The sequence below is a fragment of the Antechinus flavipes genome, chromosome 1, assembly GCF_016432865.1.
Source record: "Antechinus flavipes isolate AdamAnt ecotype Samford, QLD, Australia chromosome 1, AdamAnt_v2, whole genome shotgun sequence".
NCBI classification, from domain to species: domain Eukaryota; kingdom Metazoa; phylum Chordata; class Mammalia; order Dasyuromorphia; family Dasyuridae; genus Antechinus; species Antechinus flavipes.
In genome coordinates, this window is record NC_067398.1 from 402,220,191 (window position 1) to 402,247,123 (window position 26,933).

At 34.7% G+C, this 26,933-nt stretch overlaps 1 protein-coding gene across 2 annotated transcripts in view; it reads left to right on the forward strand.

The window, feature by feature from the left end:
* The window catches only part of TRIO (trio Rho guanine nucleotide exchange factor), a 485,555-nt gene that overhangs the window by 259,795 nt on the left and 198,827 nt on the right, over nt 1–26,933 (forward strand). For both annotated transcript variants that reach the window (XM_051969858.1, XM_051969859.1), the window contains one exon: nt 12,158–12,280. In XM_051969858.1, coding sequence (XP_051825818.1) covers nt 12,158–12,280 — 123 coding nt within the window. The remainder of the gene's footprint in view (nt 1–12,157; nt 12,281–26,933) is intronic.

The following is a 26,933-nucleotide window of genomic DNA, read 5'->3' on the forward strand; positions in this document are numbered from 1 at the left end:
GGTATTTACTAACTCTACTATTTCCTTCAGAACCTTGCCTATGATTGTGATCTCAATTTATTTCCAATTACTTCTAAAGATGAGTTTAAGTAGATGTGTTCATCAGAATGATTAAATATCCTTCAGCGAGGTTAAAGTCCATTCAGTTCAGGTCTTGGCCATAAACTTGATATAAATTTTGATTGTTTCTCTTGATATGAAAGAGTGATTTCTTTTAGGAATTCCTTATTTTGCTCTGGAGGGGCACTGGAATAGGCAGTGTTTATCTGTAGATTGGGAACCTGATGATGAGAATCTTCATACAGTCACATAGTAGCAGAGTTAGCTCTTGATAAAGGTCTCCTGACTTACTCTAATTACCTTTTTGCCACATCATACTGCTTTCCCTAAAAACTCTATATGGCTTAGGAATTCTAATTTATTAAGAATGTAAATACTAAATAGTAAGTAATAAAGTAAAACATAAATGCTCTTAGTAACAATAAAGGATTATTTGTTAATTACAGAACTCTTAATAGTTCACATGCTAAAGAGAAAATGATCTTTTGTAGTTTAAAAAAATGGGAAATAGATGTGGAATTTGACAGACTGCCCTCTTAAATTTAACCTCTTTACTTTCCTCCATTTCCCCCCTCGTTTACATATAGGTAAGAAAATAATCATGGAGCAAAAAAAGCCTACCACTTAAAATATTCCTATGTTGGTCGTGCAGAAGTAGTACTTGAAATGTAGAATGTTTCTGTCCTGTCTCACACTCTTGCTATTTTTCTCTTAAACTTACTTGAATATTGAATTTTTCTGTTGAATATTTCTCTTCATTCCCTAGGTTCAACTAAGTATTAACCTTTCTATCTTTGAGGGTATCTAATTCCATCTACTTTAAGGTCCTCCATGGATTGGATGTTTCTTTTGAAATATATTGAATTCTGATTTTAAAGTAAATTGGATAAAAAAAAAAATGAAGAGCTTATGGGTCCCAATACAGAGGATAATAGTGAAACAATGACTTTTGAGAAGGCTCCTATGTTAACACTATTGAGCACACTTAAATTAAGTTTATAGGAAAAAAATCATACATGGCTAGACTAAATGTCTGCTACTGTATTTTTAATTACAGTATATCTCATTAAATTCTAAGAATTTTTAACTAAAAGGGCTTCAGTGATCATCTAATAAACTGTTTCCTGAATCATGTTCTGAATATAATGTGATTAAGGATTCCATAAGGAAATTTGAATTCTAATCATGTTATCCAAAATTATCCAAAATATATTTTAAAATATTACATGTAAAAATGTATATATATCAAAAAACTTATTATTGCTACATTATTTTAGTTATGAAATTAACCTTGATTTTATCTACTTTTTAGTATCTATTTATTTTAGTTATGAAATTAACCTTGGATTTATCTACTTTACTCTAAAACTTCCTTGAAGCCTTTTTATCCCTTGATTATTTAAACCTTCAGAACTCTTTGAATCAACATTTATAGGTTTTGGTCAGCCTAACACTAATACCTATTTGATAGATGAGGAAATTGAGTCGTATAAGATTAAGATACTCTTGCAAAGGCATTCAAATAACAAATGACAGCGCTAGGATAGATCTCTTCAATCTCAATCCAGGGCTTTTTCTATGATGCAATTTTTGTAGGCATCATTTAAACTCTATAAATTCTGAGCCATTCAAGGGATATTAAATAACAATTTGTGTTCCTTGGGAAGGAGAATTAAGATTTATGTAATATTTATCAAGATGGCAATAGAAGGGTTATAGTTCATAGAATACCATATCTAGCATTGGAAAGCATCTCAAGCCATCTGTTCTGAGCCATTTGTTTTACACATTATGGAATTTAGATCCAAGAAAATGAATTAACTAGTTACACAGGTATTCTAATTTAAACCTAGGGCATAAAACCAGTTAGACATGTCTGTCTTTGTAGTACTAGAAAAAAAGGATGAAGGTTAGTGATAGATACCTAGAGAAAGAGATGGAAAGGAAGAAAAGAGAGGGCCATTGGTGTAATTGCTCTGGCAGAGTTCCCAGGCTCCTTGTAGGAAAGAAGCTCATCAGTAATCTAAGGCCCCAGTTCTCTATTCTAGTCAGCTAATTTTTTTTTTTCTTTCTGTGTCCAATTTATTGAGGACCACGAGAAGATGGATGATGTGGCTTTGCTTAGCCTGGCCTGTACTAGAAATAGAAGAGCATGACTAAATGGGCCACTTCTATTTGAAATAAAGTGTTTCTTCATATATCAGAAAACAAATGCACAGGCTATCTTTCAGAAACTGTGTATGTGTGTACATACATACACATAGATAAATATACATACACATATGTCCATATACAAGGGGTATATGAGTGTGGGTGTGTTTATACTGGCTATATTATAAAGCAGACCAAAAACCTGAGTACAGTTTTAATCTTAAAATTGTTTTTTTGGGACACTAATTGGTTAAATTTTTGTATGTCAACTGTGAAAAACAAAAGATAAGTTCATTCTGTGATTTTCTTTTTTTTCTGAATTCATAATGACATAATACTGATTGTTACCCAGAGCCAACCACTGGGAATTGACATTTTCAGAATGAAATGTTCACCAATTTGTATTTAGTGAGTTGAAAGTGATGCTGTCAGATTGGTTGATCTCATTTTACATAATCTAAAATAGCTTTTATTTGATAAACTTAAAAATCATAGATATTAAAACATTTAATAAGTTTTAACAGGATTTTCCAAAAACATTTTATAGAAAATAAAGCATTTTAAAGTTAAAATAATTCAATACATGACATCACTGATGATTTAAATTATCCAAGCCAACAGGACTTCAACAAGGAAGTAACCAAAACAAATAAAAATATGTTAATTTTGGCTTTATAGAGAATTCGGGGTGGAGCACAAAGGAAGTCAGTATTTTGCAACAGGAAAAAAGATTTGATGTTGTATTAAAAAAGAACATCAAATTCAGTGTCAAAAATGTTTAAAACAGTCCAATTAAGTGTTTATTTTTATTTCTTTTCATTTAATGCTATTTTTTAAAGTCACAAGTATCTATTTGAAAACTCATTTTATCTTGTCTGCTATTAAATGTGAAATATAAAGTCTCTCTCCTACACTTGGCTACTTTTATTCATACATTGCATTGTCCATTTAAAATTCCAATACATCTGTTAAAGTATTTTATGTTTTGACTGGTTTCTTCTATACTGGAATATATTTCTGATCTCATTCGTGTTCATACTGTCTCCATTAATATATCAAAAACCATCTGTATCTTCATCACTTAGGTAACTCATTGACATAATGGATAGAATATGAATTTCAAGTCAGGAGGTCCTAAGTTTGAATCTTGTTTCTGATATCATTAGTTCTGTGGCCCTAGGAAATTCATATAACCTCATTTGTGTCCATTTACTTTGAAATGAGGATAATAATAGCACATACTTTATGGGGTTGTTGTGAAGATTAAATGAATTAAGATATAAAGGACTTTGTAATCATAAAGTATTATATAAATGCTAGCTGTCATTATTATTATGCTATCATCATCATCATCATCATTCCTTCTCCTCTAAATTCTTCTCAGGGAGTTGAATTATTTTTTGCTAATTATTGCCTACAAATAAAAGGATGCTGAAAATGTTATATTTGTTTTCTGTCAAATGCCAATGACTTCCCATGAGTTCAGTGATTGTTTTTAGTTCCAAATCTTTAAAAGTGACAAACTAAGAGATGATATAATAATTTTGGAAATTTTTTTTATTGGTTTTGTCCCAGGATCATTGGGGATTGGTTAATAAAGAATATACATGGTGTATTTTATTTACTACCAATTAGCTACTTCTTGAGGCATCATATGTTCATATTTTGATATCTTTTATACATAGAAATTGTGTAATAAATATTTGTTGATGCTATTGATCTTGATAATTTAACAAATAATTAAGTTAATAAGCAAATAAAACCTGTGAAATAGCCCTCATAAACAGATCCCTTCAGGCCTTCATTTGGAGAGTGTTTATTTTTCTTTTTGACACATTTCTAACCTGCTTGATTTCCTCAGCCCATCATAGAATATGAACAAAAAAAAAACCTAGGAAAGATGCATGTGGGGACAAGATTTGGAATCATGGAGAGCCAAAGAAAATAGGTAACATAGATAACAGCAAGTAACATTTTCTGGACATCGAGGGAATAGGTAGGGGGAAAAAATCATAAGTACACAAAATATTTTTTAATATAAGTTGTTTGAGGCTATTTATTATAGAAACAATGTTTTACAGTGATGCTGCTGTCATCAAAAAAAAAAGGTTAATTCATGTTACTGGATTTAGAAAAGATTTCCAACCAAAACAGTCGAAATACAAGTTTTTAAAGGAAAATTAATTCCCTCACATTGCTGGTGAGACATTATAAGCTTTTGATATTTCTCAGGCAGTGGACCACTAAACCACAGGCTTTCAAGCTGAATGAACAGTAGAAAGGCTGTTGAATTTGGAATCAGAGGACCAACATTCAAATTCTAAGTCAGCTTTTATTATCCCTATCCTTGTAAAAATCATTTAACTTCCTCTGGGTTGGACTTGAAGATATCAAAGGTCATTTCTAGCCTTAACTCTAGGATTGTGAGATTTGATTCTATGTATCATTGTGGTGGAGGGAAAGGCCTAAAATCCCTCTAACAGCTCTCCTGACAAAAGCCTGGGCTTTTGGAATAGCCCTTGCCTCCGAAGGTGCCATTTCATCCATTAGAGGGCACTGAAACAGAGGAACCTAAATCACATCACATCCTGCTGCTTCCTGCTTGATCTGAACAGGAAAAGGAGTCAGCATTGGGACCGCTACCCCCCCTGGAAGAATGTAGGCTGTCTCCCCTGGTTCTTCTGCCCCTGGCGAGAGCGACCCGGCTGGTGCGCCTGGGAGGAGAGCAGCAGCTGGGATGTGAGTGCTTTTGTTAGGGAGGGTCACCGGGCGCCCAGATAAGCAGCAGTGCTACTGGCTCCACTTGGGTTGGCTTGGGGGAAGGAGCTAGATTGGGAAATGCCTGTGGTTAGCCAGCCGAGCCCTGGGCTTTGATGAATGAAACCTCTTGTTCTGCAAATGTTTTGGCTTGAAAAATTTAACAAGCATTTCTTTAAAATGTTATTTGGACAGATTTAAGTTACAACTGTTGATGAGGAATTCTTTGGAAAGCTGCGAAGTCTATTACAAACTGCCAAACACAGAGCATCCCCAGGGAGACTTTGGTGTTGAATATCAACTTTGATTATATGACTGTCTTTAATTATTTTAGATCCCTGTATGACATTTCAGTGTTCTTTTTAAAAAATGTATTTGTTGTTTGGCACACAGTAGGCCCTTGTTAATGGATTTAATTTCCTTTGTCATGGGGTGGAGAGCTGATTATTGGCTACTTGATTTAATCCCTCTTGTCATGTTGGAAATTTACTAGCACGGTACCATTTCTTTTTGCAGTTAATGGCACATAGTAGGTCTTTGTTAATGGATCTAATTTCCTTTGTCATGGTTTTGGAGATCTAATTATTGGCTACTTGATTTAATCCCTCTTATCATGTTGGAAATTTATTAACACTTTACCATTTCTTTTTGCAATGCATGGCACATAGTAGGCCTTTGTTGATGGACTGAATTTCTTTTGTCTTTCTTGACTGCTTGATTGAATTCTTCTTGCCTTTATGGGAAATTTATTAGCACTTAGCATTTCTTTTTTTTGTGGGGGCCAGGAATGAAGAAGATATCAGGCAATGGACTAGGAGTTGGGGGGAAAAAAAAACTGATCAATAGCTGACTTTTTCTATTACATCATTGAAACTTTATTTAATTATTATTATTATTTTTTTTTTTTTTGGCTGAGGCATTTGGGGTTAAGTGATTTGCTCAGGATCACACAGCTAGAAAGTATTATATTTCTAAGGCTGGATTTGAACTCGTATCCTCCTGACTTCATGGCCAGTGCTCTATCTGCTACGCCATTTAGCTGCCCTAACTTTATTAAAAACTTAAAAAAACAACTTTATTTTAAAAAGAAATTTGGCCATTAAAAAAAAATCATCTTCTGATCTTCCTTGATTTGTTATTTTTCCTTTTTTTTTTTCATTTTCAAAACTGGCTTTACATAATATATGTTCTAGGATTTATTATTTACCTGTATTTTATTTTGCTTGTGATAACAATAATAATAGCTAACCTTAAGATAGCACCTACAACGTGTAGATACTGGGCTATCCAAAGAGTATCTCTTTTTATCATTTCAACACCTCTTAGAGGCAGGTGCTATTATTATCTCTGTTTTATAGATGAGGAAATTGAGGCAAGACACAGGTTAAGTGATTTGTCATATATTATATAGTTATTGTCTGTGACTGGATTTAAACTCGTCTTCTTGACCCCAAGCCCTAAACTCTATCCACTGAGTCACTTAACTGCCCATTTTGCTAATGACATACTCCCTTTTTCTGTTAGAAAAGAACTAGATATATAAGAAATGCAGGGTAGACAGATTGTGTTGTAACTAAGAAGAATGAAATGGACTCTGTGGCCTTTCTGTCAAATTTTAAAAGTTGAATGTAGCCTAGCTATTATTTATGCATCTCTTTACATTCCTTTCAGGCTTAAAATATTTGATAGTTTTCTTCCGCCTGGTATTGGCGTTATGCCCAGGGACACATTCCATTAAATCCAGACTTGGAGGTTAAGAGATCTTGAAGTTGTCATTGAGACATTTCTTTAGGAATGAGCAATGCCCAAGTTTCGTAATGTGTCCTCAAAGGATTTTCAGTCACATAAACAATTTAACTGCTTTTTATATGTGCCTTTAAGTCAGGTGACTAATATAGAAGTCCCAGCTGAGGGCATGTTTCCTTAAAATTTTTAGAAAAAATGCTTAGCTCTATATGAACAGCCACTTAACAATCAGCTTTAATGACAGGACCCATGTGCATTTAAGAGGGAGATACTCCTTTTTGTGGATCTAGGAAGTCAGATATATAGTTCCTCTCTTCAAGATGCTTACTCAGATGAGGAAAGATGAGACATAATGCAAATTCAACTGTTGTGAATAATAGAATTTTTAAATAGGGACGACAGCAGACTCACTGAATTTGATCATACGGTATTCCCTCAGTCATCTTTCAGTATCAAGTCTAGGCTTAACCTGGAAAATGTCATAGCAATCTGATGGTAGTGTCATTTGGGAGACCATATAAAATCAATGCATCTAAGTTAAGTTTGAAGGTCTGGAGTCAGACAAGGAGATAGGCCTGAGTAGCCTTAGAAGGAACCTGTATTAACTGAGTGGAGGCCTATCAAGTGGAGAATGGCTAAATAAATTGTGGTATATGAATGCTATGGAATACTATTGTTCTGTAAGAAATGACCAGCAGGATGATTTCAGAGAGGCCTGGAGAGACCAACAGGAACTGATGCTGAGTGAAATGAGTTCATGGTAACAGCAATACTATATAGTGATCAATTCTGATGGCCGTGGCTGTCTTCAACAATGAGATGAACCAAATCAATTCCAATTGTTTAATGATAAAGAGAGACATCTACACACAGAGAGAAAACCAAGGGAACAGAATGTGGAACACAATATAGTATTTTATTCTTTCTGTTATTGTTTACTTGCATTTTGTTTTCTTTCCTGTTTTTTTTCTTCTTGATCCATTTTTTCTTTTGTAGCAAGGTAACTGTATAAATATGTATACATATATTGGATTTAACATATATTTTAACATATTTAATATGTATTGGAATATTTTCCATCTAGGAAGGCGGTGAGGGGAAGGAGGGGATAATTTGGAACAGAAAGCTTTGCAAGGGTCAGTGCTGAGAAATGCATATGTTTTGTAAGTAAAAAGCTTTAATTTTAAAAAAGAAGAAGAAGAAAGAACCTGTATTTGATCTCAATCCAGAGTTCTCCACTAGAGAACTAAGAGAACTAGAGGAATAAGAGATAAGATTCACTTAGCAGATTTGTAGAAAGATGTTTCTAGAAGCCACAGGGCTGAACTGGTAGGACTATATTTGAAATATTATATATAGTGCTTTTCAGTTTGTAAAATACCCAACATATTATTTCATTTGAGCCTCCCAACAAACCCTGTAAAATATGTAGTACCAATTATTATGATATTCATTTTGTAGAAAACTGAAATTTAGAGAAATTAAATAATTTACTTGTGATCACTCAGTAAATGTCAAATGAGAGATTTGAATCTAGGTCTTCTGAAGCCCAATTCTGGCATCATGCCATAGTAGCTTCTGGGGGAAAAAACTAAGTTTTTTGAGGGAGTCTCAGAGCAAGAGTAATCAATAATCTCCCAGACCAGATTCATCCCAGTGGAGTTTTTTTTGCCATTTTCCTCAGAATCAAAATATTTTCTCAAGGCAGGGGTTAGCTGGAGTTCAACAAGAACCTTTCTTGACACCCTAACACATTTTATGCTGTGATATGCTTATATTCTGTCACACAATTTGGATAATAGACTTTTCAGTTGCTAGGGTTAAGTCCATTTCATTAAGGACACTTTTAAAGTTTTTAATTTTCAAAGCATATGCATAGATATTTTTCAACATTCATCCTTGCAAAACCTTGTGTTCAAGGAACACAAGGGAAGGTTCTTCCCTTCTCTCCATCTTCTTCCCTAGATGGCAAGTAATCCAATATATGTTAAAATGTGCAATACTTCTAGACATATTTCCCCAATTATCATACTGCCAAGAAAAATCAGATCAAAAAGGAAAAAAATGGGAAAGAAAATAAAATGCAAGCAAACAAGAAAAAAAAGCGAAAATGCTATTTTGTGATACACACTCAATCACTACAATCCTCTCTCTGGGTGCAGGTGGCTCTCTTCATCACAAGATCATTGGAACTGACCTGAATCATGATGAGAAACAATGGTCTAAGCAAGGAAATAAGAGAACAAGAAATTATTAAGTGCCTACTGATTTCAGGGCTTTATAAATATTAATTGCATTTGAACCTCACAGTAACCCTGGTAGATAGATAGTATTATTATTACTATTTTACAATTGGGGAAACTAAGGTACACAGTATCAAGTGGTTTGCTCAGTCACAGAACTAGTTAAGTGTCTCAGGTCATATTTGAATTCTTGTCTTTGTGATTTCAGGCTCAGAACTCTATATAAAGTGCTACATAGTTTGTCTTTTTATTAAGTATTCAGAAATAGTGAATAATTTTTAAAAATTCCATTTGGTTTTGATTGTATCAAATGCCCTTTTGATTTACAACGTTGTCATAATTATTTTTTCTGAGAAAATCAATTAAAGGGTTTTTTTGTTTGTTTGTTTTGTTTTTGAATGCGGTTTTTTTTTTTTTTAAAACTCTCTTCACCTTATTAAAACTGTGGCTTCAGGGATAGGAAAATATCCTGGTTTCTTTCCTAACCCTAGTTGCTATTTTTCTTTGTCATTTGGTGACTTTTGTACTAGATATAGGTGTTGTTCTTCAAGTCTCTGTCCTCAGTCTTCAGGAGTATATCTAGTTTTGTTCTTAAATGGTGGTGGTGGTGTCTATCCTTTGCCTTTGAAGGCCCTGACATCAGGAAGACAAGGCCATGACATGTAAATGCATTAGATTTAAGGGAAGAGAGGCAGCTAGGTGGTGCAGTGGAAAGAGCACCGGCCCTGAAGTCAGGAGGACCTGAATTCAAATCTGGCCTTAGACATTTCCTAGCCATGTGATCCTGTGAAAGTCACTTAACCCCAATTACCTCAGCAAAAAAGGGGAAAAAAAAAAAAAAAGAAAGAAAGAAAAAAAAGATTTAAGGGAGGGAGGGCTATGCAAAGTCACCGGTCTCAGGTTCTTCACTAGAGCCAGCTGGGTCCAGTACAGATACAGAGCAGAATGACTGGAGATGGCTCTGGATGCTGTGGGAGATCTCTGCCTTTTTTCCCCAAGTACTAAAATGAACAGTATAAGTAATGGGTACTTTATGTAGTGATTGAAAAGAAACGGAGATGGGGCTTCCTGAAAGATGGGGAGGATATTGATAAGTAAATACAAGGTAGAAGGTATTTCAGGCAAGGAGAATACATTAACAAAGTCTGTCAACGTCAGCTTTGAGTTTGGCTTGTAGAATGCATTTAGCTGAATGAATCAGGAGATAATCAGTCTGGGAAAAACAATGAGTAGGCTGGCCTGGCTTCAGCAGAGGCTTAGTGTTGGGGTGTCAGGTTGAATGGAGTCAGCTGGAGCGGGCTTTGAATGCCAGCTCGTATCTAGTTACTTTCCCCTGTCCAGTAATGGGAAAACATTGAAAGTTTTGAATGGGGAAGTGACATGATGGAGGGCAGTGTTTGTGAAATACTAATCTGACAGTAATAGACAGGTAGGCCAGCCAGAAGTTGTGGCGGTGGTCCAGAAGTAGTGAGGATGTCACCTAAAGTGGTGGCAATGAGAACGGAAAGTAAAAGATAGATTCAAGAAAGATTACAGAGGAAAAACCAGCAGGATGTGATGAAAAGATGGGAATATTTATTAAATTATTTTTTGATTCCAGGTGCCTGGAAAAATGGCTATTGTTGAGTAACCAGCTTCGAGTATAAAGCAGAATACCCTTATGTTCATAGGTTTATTGTCCTACTTTCCCTATTTCCTTAAAACCTAAATTGGCCTAAAGTTAGAGGTCCTGAAGAGAATAACCTAGAAATTAGAATATCAAGATTGGGGCTTTAAAACCTGGCCTCTTTTCTGTTTCTGCTTATCCAACAAGACATGTTGACAGTAATTTCAGAGATTTCTAAAGCATCACAAATGTATTATATGTGACATTTACTTTAGAGAAAAACTAAATGCATAAGAGTTACCTAATGTCTGAAGAATAGTCCCATAGCTGCCTGCTAGTTAATTACATTGGCTCTGGTTTGCTTGGGGAAAGTTCTGAATGTTATGGAGATAGCCTCCATCAGCTGCTTCCTCTTTCTCTCCGGAGGCCTAATTGTCACTCAATTAGCTCCCACAGTGCAGAGCAGAGAGATCTCTATTTTTCAGTTAACAAAGTATAAAGAGATCTTATATCCCTATGCTGCTGTCAGTCCCAGAAGATATAGTGTTAGTTCTGTGGTCACCATTTTAAAAAAATTTTCTAAAAGAATCATTTTGATCTGCTAATCAAAGTTATAAATATTACCAAGATACTCAATCCAGTTTTTCATGATGACTATTGATTCTTATAATTTTACTATAATACAGAAGATGGTCAGAATTATAGTGCAGTATTCAGACATTATTATATGTTGTACTTTTTAATTATTGGTAATTTTGTTAAATTATGATTTAATTATTGGAATAAAAAACTCCATTTTTAATTTAGTGATTTACATGATAGTTATATGCTTTCAATCCTCATTCATCACATTTAGAAGAAAAGAGAGTCAGAAGGTATATGCAGTTATTATAATAAAAGCATTATATTTAGGTATAGTTAATTATCCATGATTTTTTTTAGGTGAAGGAGAGCCAGCAAACTATTCAGTGTATTGTAGTGATAAGTGAGAATGGCTGTCATTAAATAGCTTAACTTCTTTATTTTGACTAATCGTATTTATGCAGTGGTTAGAAAGAAGAGAAAATAAAATAATTCAGTTATAGAATTGTAGCTGAAAACCCTCGTCTTTGAACTGTATTGTTGGTTAAATAAAAAGGAGAGTCTAAATCATCTTTTGGATTTACTTCTTTGTTTTCTTATGATCTAGTTAATAAACTTGTATTTTCTTAATGTACATTAGAAATTATCTGGTTGATGTACAAGTTGAGTGTTAATTTTCATTTTCAAAGCTATAAATTATTTTACAAAGTTCAATGTTAACTGAGTCTTCTCAGCTATTTAGTTCATGTAATATCTAAATAATTAAATTTCTACTTTTAGTGTGGCATTTAATGTAAGATTTGATTAAAGTCCTATAACGGAAAAGATGATATAAGATTTGACTGTAAAGCCCATTGTATACCACTGTCATCAGCAGTCGAATTTCTATTCAAAATTGGATCCTGTTATCATAGTTTTTTCCATGGCAAAATTTAATATTTACTGACCAACATTTAGAAGCATTAAGAGAGCTGTTATTTTCATAATGACATCATTTTGTATTCCATTCTAGGTGTTGGACTGGATTGAAAACCATGGAGAAGCATTTCTAAGCAAACATACTGGCGTGGGCAAATCGCTTCACAGGGCCAGAGCGTTGCAGAAACGTCACGAAGATTTCGAGGAGGTAGCACAGGTAAGTCAATTTTTCCTGCCTCTGCATTTACTAGTGGTCCTCTTTGTTTTTGCTTTGTTTTGTTTTTATAAATTAGTATCTTGACATTATCTGTTAATATCTCAGCTTAAAGTGATGCTTAAACATGCATCTGAAGCCTTACCACTATGCATTGGAAGATGATTTCTGATAAGGATTTCCCTTAATTTTCAGTAAATCAATAAACATTTAATTGCCTACTGTGTATCTGGCATTGTTGTAAGAGCTGGGGCTACAAATACAAAGTGATTCAAGCCTTGTTGAAGTTACTTCCTTAGAGTTAAGAAGTAGATCAGTTAGTTAGCTCTTTTGCAAAGCATAATATCTGAAAAACAGAAACATCAGTTGAGCATTATTAGTGGTCTGCTTCTGGTTACTGGTATGGTTCAGCCAGGTGTACTTTAGGAAACCACATTCCTAGTTAACTTTTCACTACTTTCTTTAATCTTTTAAAGAACACTATCTTTTGGCCCCGTGATGTTTGAATTGCACCAAAGTTGAATTTACAAATAGACTCAAAGAGCAAACTTATTCTTACTAACATGAAGAAGCCACAGGAAGGTAGCTGCTTTTAAAATGTTTTCCATTTGTTATCCTTTAGCTTCATCAGTCCTACCACAGGACAGGTAAACAGAATTTTCATGCCTTGTATCAAATGATTTAACAAAACACTAATTTAAGAAAAGGGAAGTTGAATTATAGAAGAATCCTTTAGAACTTACATTCCATTAGTACCTGAAACCTTTTGAGATCCCTTCAAGTTCTGGACCTAAGCTCCTATGATTAGCAAGCAATCCATGCTTAGCTAAATACATTAATATGTTGGAGAGCAGCAGTTGAAAACAGCACAGTATGGTAGCTAGAGAAGCTGGCTTCCATAAAAGGAGCCTGGGGTTCAAGTTTTGCTCCTGATACATCATTGTTTTTGTGGTCCTGGGCAAGTCATTGAATTTCTCATGACCCCCAGACAACTCTAAATTGCAGAACAATTGCAGCTCTGTGTTGACATAAGGAGTTTCCTCAAAAGGAAGGGGATACACCAATGAAGTCACGTTTGCCCCTTCCTCTCCAAAGAAAGAGACCAAATAGCAGAGAATTATGATGGACAAAAATATGTGCACTTAAAATCAACAAGTCAATATCTTTATACAGCATAGGTTCAAGTTCTTCAAGACACAGAAAATCAGTCCTTAAAATTATTCAGTCTGTGGCTTCCAAAGTAATGAGGCCCCAAATGTCAGGAGTAAGGCTGCTAGTAGAAGATTGCAAAATAGTCCTATTCTTGATGATATTCTTTAACTTACAAAGGAATTATCTTTAGATCCACATTCTACTTCCTAAAAACATCTAAGTTACCTTCTTAAGGAAAAATCCACTATCTATATATATGTGTGTGTGTGTGTGTGTATGTATGTATATGTGTGTATATGTGTGTGTATATATATATATATGTATGTATGTATATATGTATATATAAAATGTATGTGTGTGTGTGTGTGAGTGTGTGTGTGTGTGTGTGTGTGTGTGTGTGTGTATCCAAAAAAAGTTTTAATGAATATCTCATTGTGCTAAGCATTTTACAAATATTATGCAACTTAATCTTTACAATGACCCTGAGAGGCAGGTACATTTATAATCCCAATTTTACTGTTGAGGAAACTGAGGCAAACAGCAGCGACATTACATGCCCAAAGTCACACAGCTAGGAATTGTGTAACATTAGACTTAAACTCATGTCTTTTTGACTGTAGATCTAGTGCTTTACAAAAAAAATCTCATTTGACTCTTATAACAATTTTTTAAGGAAATGTTTAGGGAGTATTATTGTCTTCCTCTTTTTATAGAGAGTGAAACTGAGCTTTATAGAGGCTAAGTGACTTGCCCATGGTTGCACATCTAGTAAGAATCAGTCAGAATTTGAGCCCAGATGTCTTCTAATTTTAAGTCCAAGATTCTTTTTTACCCCCCTCTGCTACTGCCTCTGTCTGCTAAGACAGAAGAGCTCATGCAAGAGAAACACAGAAACTTCAGTTGTATGGGCTGATTAGATCTTCTGTAGAAAGCCTCAGCCAGTAGTTAGATACTGAGTGGATGATAGGATGTCCTGTGACCAAAGCATTCTTAGGATGAAGCTAGTTGGTCATGGGACAGCTTCTGTTCTAGCACCCAGAGGAGGCTCTAAAGCTGGGGGGCTTAGATTGAAATAATCCTCAACAGTGGAGACACATACTCCGGGTTAGCCCCCTGAATGCCTTAGAATCAGCCGGAGTCAGGTTAAGCAAAAGTTCTTGGTCTTTATTCTTGATCTTTGGCGGGGGAGAGGGGAGAGCATGGGAGGGGAGTGAAGGGAATGGACACAACTCTCCACTACCTCCCTTTTCCTCATCCACCTCAAAAGTGACTCTGGCTTGTTTTACTCCACCCCCTAATCCTTCCCACAATTCTCTGTATACACCAAAAGATCGAACCAGCACAGAATAGTGGGAAGGGCCATTTTCCAAGCATATGCTAATAGAGTATTGTCCAATAAATAATTAGCCTTAAGTGCTCGGTCATCTGATTCCAGTGTATCTACTCAGAGGTTAAGCCCTTTACACCTGGGCTCTTCTCTGAGACCAAGTCAGCTTCAAAGATCTGAGAGAGAGAAGGAAGAGTTATGGTAATTAATGCTCATTTTTGAAATCAAAAATAAAATATGCCAGCATTAGAAATTATTCAGACATTAAAATCAATTAACAAGCTTTTAAAAAATAATAGCTTTTTTATTTTCAAAATACATGCAAAGATAGGTTCCAACATTCGCCCTTGCAAAACTTTGTGTTTTAAATTTTTTTCCCTTCTTTTCTTCCACCCCCTCCCCTAAACAGCAAGTAATCCAATATATGTTAAACATGTACAATTCTTTTATATACATTTCCATATTTATCATGCTGTACAAGAAAAATCAGATCAAAAAGAGGGAAAATGAGAAAAAGATCAAGCAAACAACAGCAAAAATGTGAAAATATTATGTTGTGATTTATATTCATTCCCCACAGTCTTCTTTTTGGATGCAGATGGTTCTCTTCATCCCAAGACCATTGGAACTGGCCTGAATCATCTCATTATTGAAAAGAGCCACGTCCATCGGAATTGATTGTTGTATAATCTTGCTATTGCTGTGTACGATGTTATATTGGTTCTACTCACTTCATTTAGCATTAGTTCATAGACGTCCACTCAGTTTCCAATTTTTTGCCACTACAAAAAGAGCTACCACAAATATTTTTGCATATGTGGGTCCTTTTCCCTTTTTAATGATCTCTTTGTGATACAGACCTAGTAGAGACACTGCTGGATCAAAGGGTAGGCACATTTTGATAGCCCCTTGGGCATAGTTCCAAATTGCTCTCCAGAATGGTTGGGTCACTTCACAACTCCACAGTTGTCCTGTGTACTAATTGTATACACAGTTAGTGTATATAGTGTACTAATGTATACTTTATTACATTAATACTAATGTACTAATATCCAGTACTAGTACTCCAGTGTACTAATAACCCAGTGTTCCCACATCCCTCCAACATTTATCATTATCTTTTCCTGTCATCTTAGCCAGTCTGAGAGGTATGTAATAGTAACTCAGAGTTGTCTTAAATTTAGCAAGCATTTTTTAAGCACCCATTCTGTCCCGAACACTGAAAATACAAAGAGAGGCAAAAAATAATTCATACTCTCAAGAAACTCACATTTCTTATAAGCATTTATGTAGTGCCTACTATGTGCAAGGCACTGTGTGAAGTGCTTTACAGTTATCTCATTTGATCTTCAACAAACTTTTGAGGCAGGTGCTGTTCTTGTTCTCATTTTACAGTTGAGAAATCTGAGGCAAAAAAGATAATTTGTAAATGTCTGAGGTCAAATTTGAACTCAGATCAAAGTAGGAAGACTACATGCAAATCACTGTGTACAAACAAGATAAATTAGTACCATCCCAGAGGGATGGCACTTATCTTTATTTTGTGATTTATTTTGATGAAATATTTATACTTAAATAACAGAGATCACGACAGGTTATGCTGATTCCAAGTTGCCATTTTACCTGTGTTTCTCTGTAATTCATCCATTTTTATTTTAACTGGACTTGAGATGTCATCTACAGCTGCAGCACATATTTTGGTATGTTTATTTGGTTTTTTTCTCCTGTGCAAAGGGAATTGTTCTATAGGGGATATGGCCTATGGTCTTTTCTTTCTCTGCAGCTGAATTTACTGGTCCAGACAGCTTGATTTAGTACCTCATAAAAAGTAACTGGAAAAACTCTCATGCCTTATCAACAGGATTTGAGACTAGAAATTAAAGGGTTAGATTATACAACAAGTAATTGAGAGGCAATGCAGAGTCCTTGGAAACTGGCCATATTCTAATCCTACTCTTTACAGAATAATTCTGAGACATCCCATCTCTGCTCTTATCTGTACATATCCACAGCAGCCATGATTTCACACCTGCAGACATAAATTTCATACCTGGGTGTCTTTAAATTAGTGGCTTACACTACTGATTGAAATAGTGCTCCTCCTTTCATGCCTGAGTTGACTATTTCCTTGCTTGGGTTGTCATGGCAGCCTTTTAGGGCTATAGCTCCATGAACTTCAGGTAACACAGCTTGGCAAGTAAGCTTGTTCACTTTGAATAAACAGCCTGCTAGCTGGCATTTCACTGACAGCCTTTGAGAAACCAGGGATACCTGTGGGCTTCTAGTAAAGCATTGTTCAAACATTTTCATGTTTAAAGCAAAAATAGTAGTATATAATAACAGATGGTCCCTACACATTTACTACTACTTCTTCTTCTTCTTCTTCTTCTTCTTCTTCTTCTTCTTTTTTCTTCTTCTTCTTTTTTCTTCTTCTTCTTCTTCTTCTTCTTCTTCTTCTTCTTCTTTTTTTTTTTTTTTGCTGAGGCAATTGGGGTTAAGTGACTGCCCAGGGTCACACAGCTAGGAAGTGTTAAGTGTCTGAGACCAGATTTGAATTCAGGTCTTCCTGACTTTAGGGCTGGTGCTCTATCCACTACACCAATTAGCTGCCCCCTCATTTACTTCTTTAGTGAAAATGTCACACTTCAGAAGTATACAAGAGATTATAATATTTTATGATATTGTTATTATCAATCACATGAAAAATCCTAATCTAAAACTATTTATGGAGATAGGGTATCTAAAGTAATTTCTTAGAAGTATGAGGAGACATAGTCACAGGGTTGCTTCAATTTAGCTATATATAAATATAAGGTGTTTTTTTCCCCTCAGGATTCTCATTTTTAGCATTATGGAATTATATTATACAATATTTTTGGTCTATTTTAAAGGAATTAAAGTGGTAAAGACTTTTACTATTTATTTATTGACTCTGTCACCCTTCATTGTATTCCTAGACTCACTATTTATATGAATATAAAAAAATTTCTATTTTATTCAGTTATATAAATACTAAAAAAAAAGTTAGTTTCAATCAATAACCATTTATTAAATGACTACTATGGGTCAGGGATTAGATGCTTGGAATACAAAGAGGACAAGAAATAATCTTTGTTTCCAAGGAGTTAACAGTCTAATGGGGGAGACAGCACTTGACTGTACACAAACAAGACATGTAGGAACCAGCAATAGGAAGGATTAATCAAGAAAAGTTTCTTATATAAAGTGAGGTTTTTAGATGGGTGAAAGGAGGTAGTTGTCAGAAGTCTTTATATTCCCAAAATATTGTTTCAAGCTATGGGCTATTTAGTGCTGAGGTTATAAAGGTTATAAAGACAAAAATGAAAACACCATGTATTTATATAATTTTTTAAAATAAATTTATATAAATATTACATAAATAGATGCAAAATAAATGCAAAGTAATTTCATCAAGGAAAAATAGTAACAACCAGTATGGGATGGTGGAGCGAGGAAAGGGCTTCATGTAAGTGATAATGTTCTGGTTATTCTAAGAAGGGGACTAACCCTTTTAAGAGGTCAGAATTGAGGAGAGGTAACATTTCAAGCCCAGAGTTCAGTCTGGGTAAAGGCATATCAATTACCTATTGTAAAGAAACTCCTTCTGACCTCTTCTTGTGTTGAAGTTTTTTGAAGTCTTTGCTTTTGAGTCCACAGATGGAGACTGGTTATTAACATGAAGGTAAGAGAGGAGTTGAAAATATGATGTAGTAGAAAAACTTGGAATCAGTAAGACCCGAGTTCAGATTTCAGCTCTATTACTTACTACATGTCTATTCTTTCCTTCTCACCTTCCCCCTGCTGGGCAAACATTCTTCTTTGAAATCAGAATAAAATATGCTAACATCATACATTAGTACATACTTTCAACATACCAGATTCAGGTATTAAAATTAATTGGCAGGCATTTATTAAGCACCCACTTGTGCCAAACATTGGGAATAAAAAGAGAGTCAAATAGATATAGTTATAAATATAGATATACACACATAAGTGTGTGTGTGTGTGTGTGTGTGTGTGTGTATGTATAGAGAGAGAGAGAGAGAAAGAGAGAGAGTCTCAGAATTCTCCTTTGCAAACTGAGGATTAGAGTTAAATGATCTTGACTGTCCATTTCAATTAGAATGGTCTATGAAAATAAGATGAACTTCTCTATCTGATCATCTTTTGCTTAATAATGATTTTATTTGGGACAATATTTCCATTCTGATGACGTCATGGTGCTCAAAAAACTTAACTAGGAGACCTAGTTTTATTAAGATGTGGTATATAAATGTTGTCTAGACAGGCAGTGTCCTCAGGAGCAGGGCAGAATAATGCTGTGTATTTATAGTACTATTCATTCACTGAAAAATCTCCTTGTCTTGGGCAAACAATAAACATTATTCTTTCTTCATCATCGGAGAAATGAAGCACACTAAGATAAATTGCCTCAGCAGATGCCCCCTCTCACCCTTCCTGTCCTTGCCTACTTTCTGTCAAAATAAATTGAAGTGGGCATGTGCTTATGTCAAGAATTTTTCATGTCTTTGTTTGAGGACTGTATTTGTTGCTAAACACAACCTGACTGTAGAGGTACTTTAAATACAGGTACAAAAGAGTTTGTTGGTGATCAATTGGGAAGCAGAAACACTCCATTTGAGATTTGGAAGAAATCTTAGAAGCCCTTGAGTCCATCCCACACAACAAAAGATTTTCCACTTAGCATACCTGACAAAGAGTTATTCATTTGTCTGCTTTAAGACCTCCAAGGAGTGGGAACCTAACAGTAGGCAGTCCACCTCATTTTTGACAGCTCTAATTCTTAGGAAGTTTTCCTGATTCTAAACAGAATTTGGCCTCCTTGCAACTTCCACGTATTGCCCCTGAGGCCAAACAAAGCAAGTCTATTCTTTCTTTCATGAGACAAACCATCTGAAGGATTTGCTTAAAAAAACAGTTGTCATGAACTCTCTGAGCCTCCTATCCTCCAGGTTAAACATACCCATTTCTTTCAAGTGATGGGAATTCAAAACTCTGAATCTTCTTGTTTTCTCTTCTCTGGATACTTGCCATCCTGCCCATATCCTTCTTAAATGGGCAGCTAATACTGAACAAAGTATTCCATATGAGGTCTGATAATGGCAGAATACAATAGGACTGTCACCTCATCATTCCAGTTAGCTATAGCCCTCTGAATTCATCTCGAGATTTCATAAGCTTTTTTTTTTTTTTTTTAAGCTGCAGCATCACATAGCTGACTTAGTGAACATACAGTCCTTCAAAATCCCCATGCCATTGCTACTGTTTTCTGTTTGTGCCTCACTCAGGCAATATTTGTTAAGTTCATTTTTTATATCCAAGTGTAAGGCTTTACATTTAATATCCACAATGAATTTCATCTCATTGTATTCCACCCATTGATCCATCCTGTCAGGATCTATTTGGACTCTGAATTTGTTACTCACTGTTTTAGCTATCATTCCCTCCTTTGTGTCATCTGCAAATTTGATAAGCATACTATCTATGTCTTTATCAGTATCACTGATAAAAATGTTAAACTCTATGGAATCTTTAGATTATGTTGACCAATCGTGATGAATATATTTGACTTGGTAGGAAAAAAAAAAGTTCCTTTTTGAGTGTGGCAGAAACATTTTATTAGAAAGTTTGTTGCAAGATGAGTATACCTTGAAAATGAGATTTTTCTGGTTTGGATTAACAGGATTGTGATTTTGGAAAGAATTTTAGAAAATCAGACTCTACCTTATTTTTGTTTAGGAGTCTTGAATTGGACCTGCTGACAGTGACATGCTTTTCATGCCATAACAAACACATTCAAAAGTAGTTTTTGCTGTCCATTCTAGAGAAGAGTGGTAATCAGGGGGAAAAGGAGACACATTGATAGAAGAATTTTGACAGTGAAGCCTTGAATAGATATACCCTATGCAGCAATAAAGGATCCTTCCTCCAGCTGTCCACTGGGCTCTAAGCCTTTCTTTTTACAAAAATCCTCAGAAGCAAGTATATGAAGTATGAAACCGAAAGTCTCGTAGTGAAGTAATCTTCATTTTGTATGTATTCTCTTTCCAACTCGCTGATTTGATTTTTTCCTTCTCTCTTCCAGTGCAAAATTATCCTTTAGCTCCACTAAGAAAAAAATTAAATTCACGATGAGAGAGAACAGAGGACTTTGTACCTTTTTTTTCCTCAGTCTGAGAAACTGTGTCATGTTGTGAGGGTCTCAAGATCATCAAATAGAAACATGAAGAATGATCAAAAAAATCTTTCTAAGCAAATATGCTGTTGTAGGTGCTTCCAGATCATGTCCTATATCTGGAGATGTCCCACTGGGTTCTGCCCTGGGACCTTTTCTCTTTTCCTTCAGTGTTACTTTATTTGATGATCTCAAGTTCCCATGGATTTAATTACCATTTCTATGCTGACAATTTACAAATCTACGTATCTATTGACCTCCAACTGCCTTGCAGACATCAGACCCATAGTCCAATAGATACCATAAGTTCAACATGTCTAAAATCTAACTCCTCTTTCCCCTAAACTGTCATCTCCTTACACCTTTCTTATAAATGAGGTGAATATTATTCTCCCAGTCCTTTAGGTTCACAACCTAAATGTCATGTCCAACTCCTTAATCTCTCTCATCCCTCATATCCAATATTTTGTCAAAAACATTTCTCAAATATACCCCTTTCCTCTTCTGACATTGCCACTATTGTGATAACTTTATCACCTCACATCTAGACTATTGCAAAAGTGATTTTCCAAAAGCACATTTCAACTCCTGTCACCCTTCCTACTCCACAAATTTCAGTGATTTCTGATCACTCCCAGGATTAAATTCAAAATGCTATTTAGCCTTCAAATCCCTTTATAACATAGCTCACTCCTGTCTTTCCAGTTTTCTTCTCTTTTGTCCACCTAATACTTGATTTAGTGATTGGCTTTCTGGCTTGTACTATGGACAAGATAGTTCACTTCTTTGCTCTGGGATTTTTCTCTATGTCTCATGCCTGGAATGTTCTCCTTCCTTATCTCTACCTACTGACTTCTTGGCTTCCTTTAAACACAATTAAAATCTCATCTTATACTTTTTTTCCCCCAAACCCTCTTAATTTTAGTGCCTTCCCTCTACTATTTCTTCTTTATCCTGTATTTAGCTTGTTTATATATGCTTAATGTTTCTTGCCATTCTATTGAAGACTGTTTTTTGCCTTTTTTGTACCACAGCACTTTATGCAGTGTCCACGGCTTGTCTCCCTTGCCTGGAATTCCCTACCTCTTCATGTCTACCTCTTGGCTTTCTTCTAGTCCCATCTAAAACTTCACTTTATATAAGAAACTTTTCTTGATTAATCCTTTCTATTGCTAGTTCCTAGATGTCTTGTTTGTGTATAGTTGAGTGCTGTCTCCCCCATTAGACTGTTAACTCCTGGGAAGCAAAGACTATTTATTGTCTTCTTTGCATTCAAAGCATCTAGTCCCTGACCCATAGTAGTCAATTAATAAATGGTTATTCACTGATTGAAACTAACTTTTTTTTTGAGTATTTCATATAACTGAATAAAATAGAATTTTTTTTATATTCATATAAATATGAATAAACAATGAAGGGTGACAGAGTCAATAAATAAATAGTAAAAATCTTTATCACTTTAATTCCTTTAAAATAGACCAAAAGTATTGTATAACATAATTCTATAATGCTAAAAATGAGAATCTGGGGGGGGGGAGGGAACACCTCATATTTAGATATAGCTAAGTTGAGGCAACCCTGTGACTATGATTTATACTCCATGTTGAGTATCCCAAGTTTAAGGAGTTGTTGCAGATATCCCTGACAGTCAGATAAAAAAGGATATCAGTCAGTTTTGCTCACATTTATGTAGCCAAGGACAAACTGTCGTCGCAGATGAAATGCCATTCCTTTTCTTTGTATCATACAAATAATTCCAAACACATATATTGTTCTAAATGACCGAGACCCAAATAATTTCATGACAGGTTACATAGTGAGTCATAGTTCTTAGTTTGTATCCTCCTCTAAGACATGCTAAAAGAAACAGCTAAGGTGAATATTTCTCTTGTCAACCAAATAATTATCTGTTCCAGCATCATTTTTATTTTTCAAAATGCAGATAGTAGATCAGGAAGTACAGTGCCAAAAGTTGAAAACAGGAGGAGCTGATTTTGATAGTATTTCCAGAGTCTATGATAATGAATCTCTAGGACATAGTTCTTCAAGAAATATGAGGTCATTCTTTGAACTTAACACTTTCCTCACCTATTATCTCCAAAGGAACTCATCCTATTTTCCTGTTAGGGTGAATTTCTGTTGCCATTTCCATTGACTTCCTTTTCATTCCATTTAAATATCTTTTAACTTCAAGGAGATAAGTAAAACAGAAATTGGCAAGTTTTACTATTATTCTGCATTTATACACATTAAACTGGGTGATAATTTAGTTTCATATTTATTCTCTCCATCTACTTCAATCCTTTTATCTTTTATTGAGAGGTCATGGGCTTGTAGAATGTATTTTCACATTCCAACTGTTTTAGAAATTTCTGATTTGCTACAGATGATAAAGTTTTTACAGTATGCAGCTCGTTACTCTTTGGGGGTTAAGTATATTTTTATATTGCTATAAGATATCATGCTTGTAGATTAGCTTATCTACAGAAGTTCTATCATTTGATGACAAGTTGTTAATGAGAGCCTCTTTGGACAAACTGCTTGCTATCAAGAATTTCTTTCAAATATTTATTTTTCTTTAGAAATCTCTCTCTTAAAAAAACCTGTAATTCTCAAGATTTAAATGTTACCCATACACATTTCAGAATTTGAGGAATGGTAGAGTAAATTAGGACATAGTAGTCATTTGCATATATTTGTGACACTAACCCAATACAATCCTACAGATCTTAGAATCCAATAATTTCCCTTGGGTTATAACTGTCGTTTGCTGCTACGGCAAAGTTTCCTGAGTAGCCCAAAGCTACTTTGGTAGATACTTTTGTTGTATTTGTGACTGTGGTTATTGGGTAACTTTGGAGGAACCCTATAACCTAATGACTAGGGAAATTCTAGTGGAAGTAGATTGATTCTACAGTTCCTATCCGAGGAATTTTCATTGATTTCTTTGAACCAGATGTAATTGGAAAGGCTCCAGAATCATTTTCTCACCTTGGGGTTTGGGGAACTAGGAACTGGTCCAGTTAGAACAACTTGGTGAGAATTAATAAGTTTAAGAAGATTCATGAGAGCCTACCACCTAATGGAAAATGTAGAACTCTTCAGCACTAAGTAGTTTATGGAGGTAAACATTTGTTGCTTTTGACATCTAGACATACTATAAGTTTCAAAGTCAAATGGAAGTAACAAGGTGATAAGGTAATTTTTTTTAAACAATTCAATTATGCCAAAATGCGTGCATCTAAATGTCTCATTTAAATTAGTCATCTTGCATATTTATTCAAGTGGAAGAATGTATGTTATGCCAGAAAGGACACGCATTTGGAATAAGTCCTGCACTTAAATCTCATTTATACTGCTTACTTTTTGGATAACTATGGGCAAGCCACTTAATTAAATTCTCTGAATATCAGTTTGCTCATCTATAAAATGAAGATGTTGAACTAAGATGATTTTTAAGGTTCTTTCCATTCCTAAAATCTATGATTGTTTAATACATTTATAATATATATGTTCCGGGAATGTATATCCTTTAAAAGGGATGGGGAAGAAAGACATGTAATGACAAAAATGATAAAAAGCTTAATGAGGTAATTTTAAAGGAGAGATTGAATCATTTTTAAGTCAACTGTGTTTCAGGCACTATGCTAAGCTCCTATGATCTCCATAAAGGACTATAAAATATTTGGGGGGAAAATGAATTTGAAGCATTGTGCTAAGTACTTGTGATACAGGTACAAAAGTGAGACATTCTCTGACCTCAAGGAACTTATATTCTAATAGGAGAACACAAATCATATAGGGAAATAAAAGTCAAGGAATTGTGTTTTCCTTTAGAATATTATTAAGATGGTGAGTAGAGTCAGTCATGAAATAGTTGATTGATTGTACCTTATACACAGACATTATTACTATTGCTCTAATTATAGTTTCTAGTAGAGTAGATATATGTGCCATTTTAGAGTGGAGGGAAAGAAGATAACTGAGGTAAATGCATAGATCGGATGTGAAGCATGATCTGGAGCCCTCTAAGATATGCTGAACTTTATGAATTTTGTGCTCACTCACTAACCAATTAGGACAGCTTACTTCTTTGGTTAAAGTTCCAAATTTTAGTGTTTTAAGTTCCCTAGGATACAGTCTTTGTATGTTTGGTAATCTGAATGGCAAGATATATAGGCAGATGGATTATGAAGAATGATTAGGAGCTACCTAATTACACTTGTCCATGAGTTTGCTCTTTTTAACTCACCAATCAAGATGGTTTAGCACCAAAGTCTGGGGGAGACATTGCTTCTAATTGGCCAGATTAGGAAAGTGGTACCTAAGGTAGGACTTTGAAAGACATGAAAAATTTCAGTCATCTATTTTCAGATATTTGAACAGATGCACATGGTGTAGCCCAGATTTCATTTTAACCCTAAGTGACTATTTGAGAAACTATCTTAGAAATAACTTGAAAAACTAACCTAATCTGAGCACAAATCTGTGTGAAGACCCAGAGAGAAGCAACATTTACATTTGAATATTTAAAAGGTGTCCGTTAATTATCACAGAGAGGCTCAGTTTATCTAACACTGGGAAAAAGCTCAGAAGTCATCTACCAGTTGAAGCCAAAAAAATAGTTAAGTTCCTCAAGGAGATAATATAAATAGAATAAAGCTTATAGAGCAGGGAACTGATGTTGGGAAAGATGGCAGGATAAAGTGGATATGTAGGAGTATTCAGAGACATTAGGAAAAACTAAAATTATGTCATGGAAAAAGGAAAGTGATTCCTACAATGTCAAATACTGCAAAAAAAAAAAAAAAAGTCAAGGATAATAAATGCAGAAGAAGTCAGTGGCAGTGTAGAGGCTGATGGTGTAACTTCAATAGTAGATGGGAAGTGAAGGAAGACAGTTAAAAAGTCAGTGGCACTACCAGGCATAGACCCAAAAGATATAAAAGAAAGACGGAAAGGACACATGTTTACAAAAATATTTTTAACAGCAATAGTAATAATCCCATCCCACCTAAAAAAAAAAAAAAAAGATTACTGTAGCACTTAAAAAAAAAATAGGACAGGAAATTCAGAAGGAGATATGGATAAGCAAAACTAGTAGGTTGAAACTAATGTGTTGAATTTAAAATATTCTTTTAAAGTACAAACTTTAAAATAGGGATTCATGTTTCATGAACATTCAGAATAAGGAAATTGCTTTGAAATTTAAGCAAATGGGACAAAAATAAAAGTTCAATTCATGCAAAAATATTCATAGCAACTCTGTTGTAGCAAAAAATTAGAAACAAATAAGTGCTGATTGATTGGAGAATAATTGAAAAAACTATGGCTTATGAATGTGTTAGAATATTATTGCTTAGTAATAAATGAAAAATGGAGAATTCAGAGACTTAATTTATTAAGCAGAACCAAGAGCAGAACCGAGAGAGTAAAATACTCGACTACCACAGAATAAAGAAAAATAACTTTATAAGGAAAATTGAAAACTAATGAAATTCTCAGACAGGAGAATGAAATATCCCTCCTTCATGGCAAAGAGGGTGGAGACTTAATGTAGATTACACATACAGATGAACACATATACACTCACACACATATGCATGTAAATGTGTGTGTTTGTACACATACAGTCAGATGCCCTCATAGAGAGATGTTTTTGTTTAATTGCTTTTCTTTGTCACAATGCAGCGTTAAATCTAGGAAGAAGGGTGAAAAAAATTATGATATAAAGACAAATAGTACCAGTAAACCATTTGAAAATTCATTGGAATTGGTTGGAAATGTGTATGTGTATGTGTGTGTAGGCACTTTTCATTTAAGAATTTTAATAGTGAAAGGAGAAAGAAGAATAGACTAATAGCCAGATAGGCAGCTTTCTCCATTGAGGCCCTTCTTTAGCTGTGTGACATGACGCAGATGACTTTTCAGTGCCCCATATTAGGAAACCAAGGCTTCTA